The sequence below is a fragment of the Siniperca chuatsi genome, linkage group LG21, assembly GCF_020085105.1.
Source record: "Siniperca chuatsi isolate FFG_IHB_CAS linkage group LG21, ASM2008510v1, whole genome shotgun sequence".
Lineage (NCBI taxonomy): Eukaryota > Metazoa > Chordata > Actinopteri > Centrarchiformes > Sinipercidae > Siniperca > Siniperca chuatsi.
Genome location: NC_058062.1, coordinates 23,959,443 through 23,974,455, shown reverse-complemented (window position 1 = coordinate 23,974,455; position 15,013 = coordinate 23,959,443). Strand labels below are relative to the sequence as shown.

The window sequence follows — 15,013 nt, the reverse complement described above, 5'->3', positions numbered from 1 at the left end:
TTTGTGCAGTATACGACTGATTGTTGTCCTATGGACAGAGTCTCCCACCTCAGCTGTAGATCTCTGCAGTTCATCCAGAGTGATCATGGGCCTCTTGACTGCATCTCTGATCAGTCTTCTCCTTGTATGAGCTGAAAGTTTAGAGGGATGGCCAGATCTTGGTAGATTTGCAATGGTCTGATACTCCTTCCATTTCAATATTATCGCTTGCACAGTGCTCCTTGGGATGTTTAAAGCTTGGGAAATCTTTTTGTATCCAAATCCGGCTTTAAACTTCTCCACAACAGTATCTCGGACCTGCCTGGTGTGTTCCTTGTTCTTCATGATGCTCTCTGCGCTTTAAACGGACCTCTGAGACTATCACAGTGCAGGTGCATTTATACGGAGACTTGATTACACACAGGTGGATTCTATTTATGATCATTAGTCATTTAGGTCAACATTGGATCATTCAGAGATCCTCACTGAACTTCTGGAGAGAGTTTGCTGCACTGAAAATAAAGGGGCTGAATAATTTTGCATGCCCAATTTTTCAGTTTTTGATTTGTTAAAAAAGTTCATAAAGAAATATCCAATAAATTTCGTTCCACTTCATGATTGTGTCCCACTTGTTGTTGATTCTTCACAAAAAAATTACAGTTTCATATCTTTATGTTTGAAGCCTGAAATGTGGCAAAAGGTCGCAAAGTTCAAGGGAGCCGAATACTTTCACAAGGCACTGTATATATACTTAAGTTTCAGAACTACAAGTGGACAGGAACTGTGACTGTCATGATAAATAACCTGAATGAAGCTCAGGTTTTCACAAATTGACTGCAGCATTTTATTTTCTGTGGTTAATATCTTAACAATAACAAAACCTAGCTAACCTAGGGACATCATAACAAGCCATCACATTGATTTACGTTGTTAACTAGCCATTACATACAGCCATAATTAACACAGCCTACATTCTTTACTAGCCTTCACTCACCTTGTGTCGGGTCGCTGTGCGGACTGGATGCAGAGACTGTAACGTTCCGCTTTCTGCTGAGACGCTGAAGCAGAGACGTCGAGCTGTTGTGGTCGGCTGGTTCAGTTTTACAACAGACACACTGTGCAGAGTTTTCGTGGACACTTTCTGTCGCTTTCTCTGCGCCCCTCGCTATTTTCTCTCTCTTCCTCCTCTTTGTAATCCGCGCTGTCAAATCACACCAAAGACACTCTGAACCGTCTCTGATCACACACAGTCAGCATATTGTGTAACCATCCGTGCGAAACACAGTGCACTGTATGTAATTATATGGATTAAACGAAGCTTCGATAATAATAATTTGAAACAATGATTTTTTGTAATTGAGTTACTCGAGGAATCGTTTCAGCCTTAATGGCTATCAAATATTATATGCCTTATAGGCTATAATGCAAAAAAGAATGGATGAGAAGTCTAGAAGAAATGTATCAAATTTACATGTTTGTTTTACCCATTTATAGTCAAAGTTGATGAGCATTTAGAGAAATTTAGCGTAAACTTCTCTAAACGTTTGTGCACTGAGTCTGACTAGTTAAACCTTGAAAATGGCCACACCTGCAGTGGGACTCCAAGGTTAACAAACACATTTTGTTCTTTAGTCAGTTCATTTAGCTAGTCCACAGCACGCAGCATGTAAGCATGGCAAAGCACCTGCTCCCTGTGCACGCCTCTTTGCTGTTTCTGCCTCTTCACCACTGTCCTCATCATCACCTGCAGACTACTTAAATAAATCAGTTATAGTAGCACACTTTGCTGCATGTTTTTGGCGCACCCTCCCTGCACCGCCGGCTACGGGTTTTCTCTTTCTATCCATGTTTCGGCAACAAGTGAGCATACTTTTAACGATTGCTAGATACTAACTGCCCGAGTGCTAGATACTTTCAGATTCAGTTGTGATGGCAACTGCTACCTGCTCTTACGGATTGCACCAGCCGTGTTGCTGCAGCTAAGATGACCTATTGAATATCTGTATAGGCCTATAGGCTATATAAGGCCGGGGTTGGGGAAAAAAAGACTGGCCCTCACAAGACCGGCCCACCGGGATAATTCCCGAACTTCCCGATGGCCAGTCCGCGCCTGCTAGATATCACGTTTCAAATGGTGTTCAGATTGGTCCAACGATGAGTCCACAGTGACATTCAATATCTTACCGTAATTTGTACTGTATGCACAACATTTTCTGTTTTGCTCAGTGTTGGATCAAACGTCACCAAAATACTAGACAATATACACCCGAAACCAGCAGAATGATGTGTTTATTTTCAGAATTTTATCACTAACATTTTGACTGTAAGCGTTTAAAGTTTAACTGTAGTTTAAAATACCACACTTTTGCGCATGTGATGTCATTACCTCAACTTGTGAGAAGGTGTGTGGCGGCCATGTCTGCCTGTCAGTCGGTCACCTTCTCTGGGGATACGAAGGTCTAGGGTTCAAATCCCCAGGCAGAAAGTCCTACGTGCCAACAATGTGGAAATTCATGCATGTGGTCTGTTTTCAAGTGCTCACTGAGGTCATATCAAGTTGACGATTACCTATTGTGCTTGGACCCTGTGAAAGTTTCTTCTTCATATTTGTTGATTTTTTTAGAAACACAAAAATTGGCGGGTGGGTTGCAACCTACTACATATACACATATAATGACACTCATTGACCTCAAGGTGATGCTGTAATGTAAGGTTTACATTTTCGCTATTATCTTGAAAATGGCTTGGCCTAAAGTCAAAATTCTTTCATGATTTTAATCCCTCAAGTAATCTGAATCTGGTCTTCTGCTCTAAAAATGTAAAATTTTGCAATTTTTTTCTCAATTTTCTCAAAATCCTATTTTCGACATCTCGTCAGAAACCTCTGGGCAGGATCATCTACAGACTTCACTGATCTTAAGTTGTTAAAGAAATTTCGATACGTCAGTCAATTTCAGTTATACAAGCCAATCAATTTTCATCAAAATAGCAACAAAAGTAGTCATATGAAATACATCTTCACTGAAGGTCAAAAGCTACATCAAATGTTTCTGAAAGTAGATTTATATACCTCAACAGAGCATCAGCATATAGTGATGACCACGATTAATTATTGGTTTTCTTGCCAATTAAATAAGAAACAAGCATCCAAATACTCGCAATCTGCTTGGACCCTGATCGTTACTGCTTCTTGCTAATGCTAAAATAAACTATTGATAAATCTCTTCTGTAAATACTGTTGCAGCGACTCTTGAATTCAGTCTAACTGGGAAGACTGGTTGTGATGAAGACGGGAGGTGAATGGGGTGGAGGAGGGTTGCATCAATCCGACACTGAAATGACAGCTGACAGCAGCATCGAAAGCAACAGTTTTAAACTTTGACAGCAATGAGATGATTGGCTCACAGAGGTTATGGCAAAGTCTGATTGGTTCATCTGAATGAGTGAACATCCTCAGTCAGCTGATTAAGTTGGAAGCGGGAACAGACAGAGAGTAAATCATGTATGGATAAGCTTGAAAATGGTCTTCCTGATTGAACTCTTGCCACCTCTGATTACTACCTCCGACCAAGTAGTCTGTGAGCTGGGAGTGGAACAGGAGGAGGGTTGGCAATGTGATGATGAGCCCCAGAGGATGGTATCCGAGTTCATGGCTGTGATTTTTTTTGACCGTGTGGCTGCAGTGTCAATAAACTCAGATAAAAGAGGGTTCAGTTCATCTGAGAGCTGTCAGATATCCTCCTTGAGGTAAGTAATGTCTCTTTTTGCTTTTAGGCAGTCCTCGCAGGGCATAATAATAGTTGTTATCCGTGTTGTGGTGTCCACACGGGGGCTGTCAGTGGCTCAAAACTGCCGGAATCAGGCCCATCAAGTCCAAGAGTAATGCCAAACTGTAGATCAGAACCACAGAATGGATGAATGGCTCTTTTCTTGCTAAAACACCAGTAGTTATGCCAACTGTTGCAACTGTGTTTGTGATTTTTTTAAGGTTTTGGATGAGGTCAGCAATAACTTTGACTGGTTGATGACTGATTTTTGAGATGTATCCAGCAAATGAGAGGACTTATTTATGTCACAGATGCACTGTATCATTTTATTTATTTATTTTTGCCGGGAGGAATGCTTCTATATCAATGGAGTCAAGTGATTATACTTTTTGATATTCTGATATATTTTCTTCCCCCACAAATAGTAGGCAGTAGTAGAAAAAAATGTTTTTTCCTATTTCAGTTTTTATGAGTGTTCATGTACCAACTGCACTTGTAGAACGTACAAGTGACGTACGCCCCAAGATGAAGACCGCTACATTGAGGTACCCTATGGGAACCGTGAGAGTCACTGAATTTCCACAACGCGGTCCTGCAAGTGTTTGACAATTAAAGTCTTGTTAGGAAATTAAGGGTTTCTGTCCACTGAACCCTAGAGGATACAGGAATTGTAGTGTGGTATTGACTGCTTTTGTACTGCTTATTGCTGCACTGCTCATGTATCTGCATTTTTGTTCTTAAATGTATTTATTTTTTAATTAAATTAATTCATTCATTCATTTTTTATGTATTTTTGCTGTTGCTGTAGAGGGCTTTTAGGTTAAAATGGATACAGCAAGTGTCGAGTTTGCATAATGTGGTACAAGAATTTAACAAGGCAAACGGAAGAAGATCAGAAAACAATGACACTTCATACTAAAATAGGAGCAAATACCCTTATCGAACAGAGAGAATTGAAGGCCTGTCTCTAATATATGCCTGTTTGAAACCCTTTGTAATTGAGATAAATCAAGGCTCTACTATTAGAGAGTTTATGCTAACTGTTTCCTCATTGGACAGGGGGATGCCGGGAAATCAAAAACAAAGTTTCAGTTTGGATGATGGAGGCCGACACGGCACTGTGGGGCAAAAGGGGAGTCGTGTGACCTATAATCCCGCAGGAAGTGCAGGGAATGGCTTGGGAACCTCCAGTGAACATGACCAGTATTTCAGTGTCCAAAGAAGACCAGTTGAGAGTTTGCATGGGAACATAGAGAAACGGACTGTGACTGTGGTTCTGACATATGATGCTTCTTCCGTATTTTGGATTCAGATTGTCAGTCATTGCCAAAATAGGAATCGTTCTTGCCTTCTCTCTGGACAGGGTTCGAATTACGGGGGTCTGACCCCCCTAATAAAGACTTGGATAGGGTCGAAATATTTATATATTCTTCTTACCTGTAATCATAATTATTACAATATATTTCCCATATTCACGCCTGGAAGAATTTTTTAATGTGATTTCAGACACCCTTAAAGTGGATCACACCATTTCTTAACCTTGACGTTAGTTGAATGTCTTCTCTGCCTGCTTCAGTGGCTCCCATCCTTATTAAAGTCTATACTTGCATGTGTCGCGCAAGCCAATAGAGATGCTGTAAGTAGCTAGCTATCTAGCTAGTTTAATACACTTTACTTTCTTACCTTCAGAGTTTCTGAATTCGATTGGGTCAAGTGTCTATAGATGAATGCTAATGTTAGCTAGTTTCTAACTTACAGTTAGAGTTTAGCTAACAAAGCTAATGTTTTCTTTAGCTAACATTAGCTAACTAATGTTAGCTAGCTGATAGCACGCCCTTTCCTTTCCAGTGTTGGGTAAATAGCTAGCTAGCTGTGCCTATGGCTTGGCATGTCATTACCAATATAAAATATTATCTAATGTTAGCTAACACTGGTGCTCAGTCATGAACAGTGAGAAAATTGAGGATTAGTTGTAATAGTTGTAGTAGAGATACGTTTTGACATCAATATAAAGTTTATTATTTCATTTTAATAGTCTTTTGTGTGGCTGTGGTGGTTTAGTAAGTCTTTTGCCTTTTTGATATTAGAATCCCACCGATTGTCATTGTATAATTTGCGCTCTGTCTCTGGATAAATCGAGCAAATCACGTCACGTGAGATTCTGAAAGCTACCAGAAACTTGCCGATGACTAGTCCCACTTAGCCAGGGATCTGCAGACTAATGACTGCAGTGGACCTTTTCTGCGTTGGTGAACTTTAGGTGCCACTTGTGAGATGGTCGGATAAGGGCTCATGAGATTTATATATTTACTGTAAATGATTTTTTTTTACCAAAGAGGAGCGGGACATTGTTGCTTGAGGATCTTTGCCTACCTAGTGAAAGGCTGAAATGGCAGAGGCCAGAGAATGATGAGCTCCTCTAGGAGGAATGGATGTGAAGCGCTGGTTGAATGCAGAGGTGGTTGCAACGTGGAGGCCTGGGTGGAGGCGAGGGACGCTGATGATGAGGCAGAGGCTGAAGCATTTTTCCAGGGACTGAAGGCGTACATGGATAGTGTCAGCGCGTTCGTTTATTTGCAAAAGAAAAGTCTGGAGAGAAGCTATTCCTTAATTTGGCATTTATTAAAGAATTGGAGGATCAAAAGCATCTTGTACAAGGATCTTTTCTATTCAGAAAACCACAGTCAGCAAGCTGTTAATCTGTAGCCATCATCCTAAAAAAGAATGCTATTCTTAACATTACACAGAGTTTTAAATGAAAAGGTACAACTATCTGATAGGTTTCTACAGAGGTGGGGAGGAGCTGTGGTTTAGACTTAGCTCTCCCTTCGTTGGTGCACAGGCTGGTCCCAGCCTCTTGGCACACGATTCCACCCTTCGTGTGGAGACAGCACCCTAGTGGAGGAATCCTACACTTCCTCTGTTTGTAAGTTGCTAAAGTCTCTGCTTCGTTCCCCAAAACTGATACTTTTCCTCTCATGGTCATTACAATACATACTGTCCTCAGTACATGATGTTCTTTCTGATATCCCTGTTTCTTTGTATAAATGTAAGCCTGTTTGCAACAGCTAATCAACTTTTCCCTGCAGTCAGCAGTCTGCAGGACAACACTTTAACACTTTACTGTGCGTGTGTGTGTGTGTGTGTGTGTGTGTGTGTGTGTAAAAAAGTTTCAACATGGTATTAATATAATAGGCAAGCAACCTTCATAAAAAATTTTAATTCTCACAAATCCCTCCTTTTACACCTTTTAAGGTGTAAAATCAAAATGATGCAATTACACACTACAACCCCCATCCCCATCTACCTGTACCTCCTATAACTCTTCTTCCTCATCTGACTCCAAATCTTCACCTAACAGGGGTATTTGGTAAGGCGGAGGGTCTTTCTCTTTGGTATGGGCTGTGGTAATGAGACGGTTGATCAATGCACATAAGCAGGGGATGCAACAGCCACAGCACACTAAAATGGCTGCGAAACAAGCAAAGGAAACAATTAGTGACATGAAGAGGGCCTTATATTTACCAAAATAATGATTTGCCCAATTACTGAACGGGTCGTTGATGCCTGAATTTTCAGCCAACTCTTCAGATAGGGAAGTAAGGCCAGCTAGAGCCTTGGTGATGCTTCTATCAGGGGCAGTATTATTGGGAATGAATGTACAGCAGAAATCCCCAAACATTTTGCAAACTCCGCCCTTTTCTGCCAACAGCATATCTAAAGCCATCCAATTCTGCCAAGCCATTAGGGAAGTTGGTCCCAATTGTTCCTCTTAGGCCACAGAGGCCTGGTTGGCAAAAAGGGTGCCACGGTTGACCCCTAGGGTCGGCCATGACAGTTAGGGCTTCTCAGCTCTTTGGGTCAAGTTCTTAGTTTTACCTTTTACAGCCCTTAATCGTGTTCAGCCAATTCAGTTCTAACCTCCGCTAATGTGCGTGAGGGTGGTGGGGGTACACAATGTGTCAGGTGGTGCCAAATTGCTCCATCTTTTCCTTTTACCTGGACTGTGTGGGAGGTACACTCAACCACTTCATAAGGTCCTGTCCACCTGGGATCAGTCCACTTTCTCTTGTGTGAATTTCACTGCACCCAATCCCCTATCTGTACTGCTGGAGTCTCGGTGATGGTTGCTTCGGGTTCGGCCAGCTGTACCTGTTTACACAAAACTCGGGACAAGTTAGTCACTGCAGTCATGTATTCGTCACAGTCAATCTGCCAGACATCCAGAGGGGGCATATGACCTCCCTCCCTGGGTGGCCCTGGCATTGGCCTACCTGTCAGCAACTCATGGGGTGTCAAGTGTGTCTTGGCCCCTGGGGAGGTTCTCATGGACATAAGCGCCAAAGGCAGTGCATCCACCCAACTTGTGCCAAAACAGATTTTAGCAATCTTTCTTTTCAGAGTCTGGTTGGCTCTTTCAACCAAACCCTGCGACGCCGGATGATACACTGCTCCAAATCTATGAGTTATTCCCAGCGCTTTTTCCACCTCCCCCAGCTGTTTGTTACTGAAATGTGAGCCGTTATCTGAGCGTACATTACGCGGGACCCCGTATCTTGGTATTACTACATCTGCTGACTCTTTTTTGCATGGTATTGCCTCTACCCACTTGGTGAATCTGTCCACCATCACCAGCAAGTAACGGTAGCCTTTTGTTCTGTTTTCCACACCCATATCGGTGAAGTCGATCGTGATGTCTTGGAATGGTGCTTCTGGTACTGGAAACCTTCCCATTGGGCACTTGTATGCCTGCTTAGGGTTGTGTCCATTGCAAGTGTAGCAGTCTGTCACATAGTTTTCCACTATGGCTGTCATGTGGGGATGCCACCAGAATTCCTTCAATGTTTTCTTCTTGTTCTCATGAGCTGGTCCGTGTGCTTGTTTGAGTAGTAGCTGACAAAGTTTGGCTGGAGCCACTATTCTTCCATCATGAGCTCTCCACAGGCCTTCCTTCTTTGTTGCTCCTTTCCGATGCCATTCACTTTGCTCGTATACTCCTGCTTGTTCTTGCATGTCAATGATGTCTTTCTCTGTTAGTTCTGGTAGTTGTTCAATGGTGACAGACATCTGTCTTGATGTGTATCCTCCCGCCTTCTTAGTCGCTAAGTCTGCAGCATAATTTCCTTCAGCTATGCTGGTGTCTAGTTTCTGGTGTCCTTTGCATTTCATCTCGGCCACAGCTGCAGGCAGTAGTACTGCTCTTACCAGTTTTTCTAGCTGTGCTCGGTGCTTTACTGGAGTGTTGGCTGTAGTCAGGAAGTTCCTTCTGACCCACTGCGGTCCATCCACATGTACAGCTCCATGTCCATAGGCTGAGTCTGTGTAGATGTTCACTCTTTTTCCTTCAGACAACTCCAGGGCTCTTGTTAAGGCCACTATATCAGCCAGCTGTGCTGAGGCTGGTTGTGGTATGAGACCTTGGTCTATTGTGAGATGTGTCTTTGTGTGTGGATCCTGTTTTACTACAGCATAGGAGGCCACATTTCCACTGTCTCTTCTGTAGCAGCATCCATCTGTGAACAGGATCACTTCTGGGTTTTGCAGAGGTTCTGTTTCCAGATCCGCTCTGAGTCTTACATCTTTCTCAGCTCTTTCCGCACAATTATGCGCTTGGCTATTGTCTGTGGTCAGTCCACTTGCCATGTTCACACCTTCAGTGTGGTATGTGACATGTGGTTGCAGCAGAATGTCTGAAATTTTCATTTTTCTTGCTGTGGAGAAGGTGAATGCACTTGATCCCAAAAATGCCATTACTCCATGATCAGTGTTCACTTTCAATTCGTGGCACATTACTATGTGGCTTGTTTTTGTGATTGCTTTTGCCAATGCTGCTAAGTACCTTGTACATCCTGCTTGCCCTGTTTCCATATTATCCAGTTTGTAGCTGTGGTACATTAGCACTCTTCTGTCTTTGGCCTTGTTGTTGTTGCAGAGCTTGGAAACCTCCTCCTCCTCTAGGGCAGTCTCTGGCCCAATGTCCGAGTTTTCCGCATAGGTAGCAGGGGCGGGGTCCTCCCATGTGTCCTCTCCCTCTTCCCCTGGGGCCCCCCCACTGTGGGCCTGGCTGGGGATATCCTGGTTGGGCATATGGAGGACTGGGGTAGTACCGTGGTTGATCTGCAGGGGTCGCTGAGCTATAATGGCCTCAGTTACGGCCTTGGTCACTTCCTGTTGCCAATTACCATCTGGAACAATAGGTGTGGCCACCATCTGCTTGGCTTTACTTTTGTTCCTGTTAACCTCATCCTCTTTTTCAGCCACTTGGCGACGTAACAGCCTCTTAGAGGTGTATGGAATGGGGGAGGGTCCATTTCCGGTAGGAAGGGGTATAGTTGGCTGGGCGGATTCCCTTTCTCTGGAGGTGCTGATGGGGAAACTGGCAGCACAGTTGCTGTTGCTGAGGCTGCAGTTTTTCTCTTTCTCAGCCTTCCCCTGGCTCTTGCCTGCTACTGTCATTATTGCACAAATGGCTGTGGTGGTCACATCTCTGTCTCTAGCTTTTTCCAGTCTCCTATATGCCAATCCCCATTTATGGCTTCCTGTTGTCTCCCAATCACAAAGGGCTTCTCTATGATTTGCAGCTGCGGCAGTCACCATGCACATGATCATTTGATGGGTGGGCAGCTCAGCTTCCTGGTTGCTGGTGAGGAGACCTTGTCTCTCCCATTTCTCCCACAACTTTTCCACTGCTTTCTTTGTCTGTCCCTTGTCTTTTTTACCTACTTTTCCCTCTAGCTTTTGTATCACATATGCCTTTAACTGGCCCAAACTCATAGGCTGATCTCCCATTATATTTGTACACACACCTTAAGGTGTCCTTTTAATATTTTCAAATAGATCATACAACCAAAACCAATGTATCTTAAGATTAAAACCATAAACTAAACAATCCACAACTTTAAGACCATAAACTACACAATCCACAACTTTCCTAACCCTATTAGTGTCTTCTCACATGCAGCTACATGTTCTTCTAATGTCAAAACAACAGGAGGAGGCCGAATGCGACCGGCTCGTCACTTAATGTTAACACACAATATCTTCGTAAGACACAGTTGGCTACCCAAGAGGCATGGCACGTCTCCCCAGTCACTCATGTCCATGAGAACAACCCAACATTACACTGCTCAATTTCACAAATCCACCAACATTGCGATTCTCAACAAATGTAACTATATTTTCTATTAAGATACTATACTATTTCACCATAAAGTCAATTTAAATTTCAAAATGTATTATTTTGTCTTATTATTACTATTCTGTTTAGTTTCATTTGCTTTTATAGTGATACCACTTCATTCCCAATAGTAATTGTTCGCTTTATTCCCAAAAAACATACTTTATTTTTTTTTTTAGTGCACCTTTAAATTTATTTTTTTTTAACCCAGTTTCACATTCATTCCCCTTTTAATGTCTACCTCCCATACATTAATGACACATGCACTCAATATTATTATACACACAAATCCCCAAATAAGTCATTAATGTCTCTCACTCACTCTAACCCTAATTTTTGGTACTTTGTGATAAAACTCACGGGACTCCAACCCTCAGGGCCCTGTTTCATAGGGACTCTAACCCTAATTTTGGTGCTTTGTGATAAAACTCACGGGACTCCAACCCTCAGGGACTCTAACCCTGTTTTCTTAGGGACTCTAACCCTAATTTATTTTTGGTAATTTGTGATAAAACTCACGGGACTCTAACCCTCAAGGACTCTAACCCTGTTTTCTTAGGGACTCTAACCCTAAGTTTTTGGTACTTTGTGAGTATAACTCACGGGACTGCAACCCTTAGGGACTCAAACCCTATATTGGCCTTAACTTTTGATTCTCCAATTCACCAGTCACTTATTGTTTGTTCAATGTAGTTATATTATAAGATTTAGACTGTAATTTCCTTACCTCCTCCTCACTCACTTTTAATTTGGTATTAGTCAATGCACAGAATTTGGTTGTTAACAACAGGTTTCTGCTTACCTTTTCTTTGAGGATCCCGGTGGTGACGAGGAGTCCAGAAACACAGAGCCGGTCCCACGGAAAAACCTCAGCAGTGGACAGCGTCAAATTTTCTCCTTTTCTTCCTCAGCAAATCACGTCGGGGTCACCAAATTTGTCAGCGCGTTCGTTTATTTGCAAAAGAAAAGTCTGGAGAGAAGCTATTCCTTAATTTGGCATTTATTAAAGAATTGGAGGATCAAAAGCATCTTGTACAAGGATCTTTTCTATTCAGAAAACCACAGTCAGCAAGCTGTTAATCTGTAGCCATCATCTTAAAAAAGAATGCTATTCTTAACATTACACAGAGTTTTAAATGAAAAGGTACAACTATCTGATAGGTTTCTACAGAGGTGGGGAGGAGCTGTGGTTTAGACTTAGCTCTCCCTTCGTTGGTGCACAGGCTGGTCCCAGCCTCTTGGCACACGATTCCACCCTTCGTGTGGAGACAGCACCCTAGTGGAGGAATCCTACACTTCCTCTGTTTGTAAGTTGCTAAAGTCTCTGCTTCGTTCCCCAAAACTGATACTTTTCCTCTCATGGTCATTACAATACATACTGTCCTCAGTACATGATGTTCTTTCTGATATCCCTGTTTCTTTGTATAAATGTAAGCCTGTTTGCAACAGCTAATCAACTTTTCCCTGCAGTCAGCAGTCTGCAGGACAACACTTTAAATTGTTAAACCTCATGCCCTGTGTGTGTGTGTGTGTGTGTGTGTGTGTGTGTGTGTAAAAAAGTTTCAACATGGTATTAATATAATAGGCAAGCAACCTTCATTAAAATTTTTAATTCTCACAATAGCTTGGCCGGAGCGCTGAGGGCAGTGTGTGGGGTTACACTCTTGTTTTCTCCATTGCAACCAAGGCAGCCACTACAGTGTCAACGCCACAGGACTTTTGTACAGCAACTGAACTAAAACAAAATTGTTCCATTCCAGTCTTTCAGCTCTTGCTTCAAGCTTTTAGATCAAGTTCCATTTTTTCAAAACATGACTGCAAGTTCTCAGATTGTGTCAGCAGTCTGTCTGCATAGAGTGGCTGAGATGTTTCCCCAGTTCATGCAGTATGTGAGCCCATTTCTTAAAGGAAGAGGACAGGATGAAAAGTTAGAATGATAAAATGTGCATGATAAGTCAAAATTATGAAATACAAGTGAAAATTGTGACTTGGTATCTCATAATTTTGGCTTAGTAAAAAAAGGGACTCAGTATCTCATAATTTAGACTTCCTATGTCATAATTTTGACCTTTGATTTAGTAAGTAAAAATTATGACCTAATTTACTGTCTCAGAATTCTGTAAGTGTAAAGTTTAACCTTTAATTTTGACTTATCATGAACATATTTATTTTTGTTTTTCCTAGCATTTGATCTACTTTTTTCTTTTCCTGGCAATAATAGGCTTCCATAAGGCAGAGACTGCCAGACTGCTGCAGCTGCTGTTGTTAATTGCTGCAGTCAAACTATTGATACATTTTCACATGAAGAAATGTGCATGTACTTCATAGTATTGTTCATTTGATGGCTGTTTCACAAGAAGTTGATGTTGTAAAATGGATCGGACTGAAGAAACTGTTCGAACTACTGATACTGGTGTGGAGTTGTACAAAAAGACACTCCATCGACATCTGATAAGACTGAAGGAAAGAAAGAAATAAAGAAATCACAAGTTCCAATAAAGAAATAATTCAATCAATAAGGGATATTGATAGGAAGGTCAAGCGGTGCAAGACATCTCTAGCTGCCAATACTGGTCGTGTACAAAATATATCTATTCATTATGATTCCAAGGACAAAGCTATTCAAATATTCTTATGACTAGACTTAGAGATCGAGCTTCATAGTTTTGTCCATTACCACCAAATTTGAAAGATCACGACAGCCTAGAAAGACTGGATTTATTATCAGATTGGATGGTTATTCAGAATCATATGATGAATGATGTAACAGATGATATGATATCTTTTAACCATGAATACAGTATAACAAGGTACAAGGTAATTTATAATTTTACAACACAAGGTTGTACAAGGAAATGAGTTTGTAGTCCCTTCATGCTACACACAGAACATAACAGATAATACATTTATATTAGAATAGGGTAACATAAAATAAAACAATATATATATAGTTATTTATATACATACACTTATTACACCCAGAAAATAATTCTGCAGTGCATTTTTTGAATTTGCATTTGGTGGAATGTAAACAGCAGATAGAGATAGTGATGATTATATGTATAAATGAGGATACTGATACAGAAGATATGACAGATATGGTTGAGCTATACGAGCCCCCTTGTGATTAATTAAAGATTTTAATTTAAATCAAGAAGACCGATGGTCTCTTTATGATGATGATTGTCAGGAAATGGTAGAGGTGCCTGATGAGATATAAATTGTTGATCATCAAAAGGTTACGGTAGAGATTTTCATGTGAGGGAAATACCACACTAATGCAATAGAAGTTTAAAATAGCATATTGAGAATTTTGGTGATGTGATAATCCATTATGCCCATAGATAGTTGAAACTTGGGGACTGAAAGTAATAGCCCTGTTGTTAACAGGTTTTTGAGATTCCCTGAAGTGCCTGGGACCTTGGATTCTGGATTCTGTCCTTGACGAAGGTGATGGTGAGCCACCGATGAACCTTATCATCCCTCATTCCTGAGGAGTATCTATTCTTTCACTCCTTCATTTTGATGACAGCAGTGTTGTAGGACTGTGTCACAAGCCCCACATTCCCTTTGCTTTTATTATTATCGGGTGCACCCAGAACTAAGAACGGATCTGCTACTCACCAAACTTATAACTGAGGAAACTTGAACATATCAACGCAGGAACTGAACTTTGTCATGCATAAGGAACATTTCCTTTAAAAGGCAATTAAGGACATTGAAAAGATGTTTATTAAGAAGTTGAAGTAGTAAGTTTTTAAATTGTTATAATTATATTCTAAATACTTGAATATTGTGTATGAATATGGTTTATGTTTAAGCCTACTGTGAAACTAATTTAGTGTTTATTGAGAGGTAGTAATGCAGACTTAAGTTGTAGTCTAATATTTTACAGTTTACCATATTGAACCATCTTTCACTCATCCTCAACCCCTCCCTACAAGCCTAGAAACTGGTCCAATATTCATTTCCCTGCCCTGCGACCACTAAGCAGACTACAGAGATTACATAAACAATAAATGTGTATAATCCTGGCAAGCACCTGGCAGGCACAAGAGCATTTCCAGGTAGTGTGTGTTTAGCAGTTATA

The 15,013-nt window shown here is 41.3% G+C and overlaps 1 protein-coding gene across 3 annotated transcripts in view; it reads left to right on the top strand.

Moving 5' to 3' along the window:
- LOC122869543 (calcium-binding mitochondrial carrier protein SCaMC-3-like) overlaps positions 1-15,013 on the top strand; it is a 65,372-nt gene that overhangs the window by 11,157 nt on the left and 39,202 nt on the right. Inside the window, exon 1 of one of the 3 annotated variants that reach the window (XM_044182670.1) lies at positions 14,356-14,379. The exons of the other annotated variants lie outside the window; for them this stretch is intronic. Within the exon in view, the coding sequence (XP_044038605.1) occupies positions 14,377-14,379 (3 nt within the window). The 5' untranslated portion in view covers positions 14,356-14,376. Of the gene's footprint in view, positions 1-14,355; positions 14,380-15,013 lie in introns of those variants that run through there. 3 annotated transcript variants of the gene reach the window in all.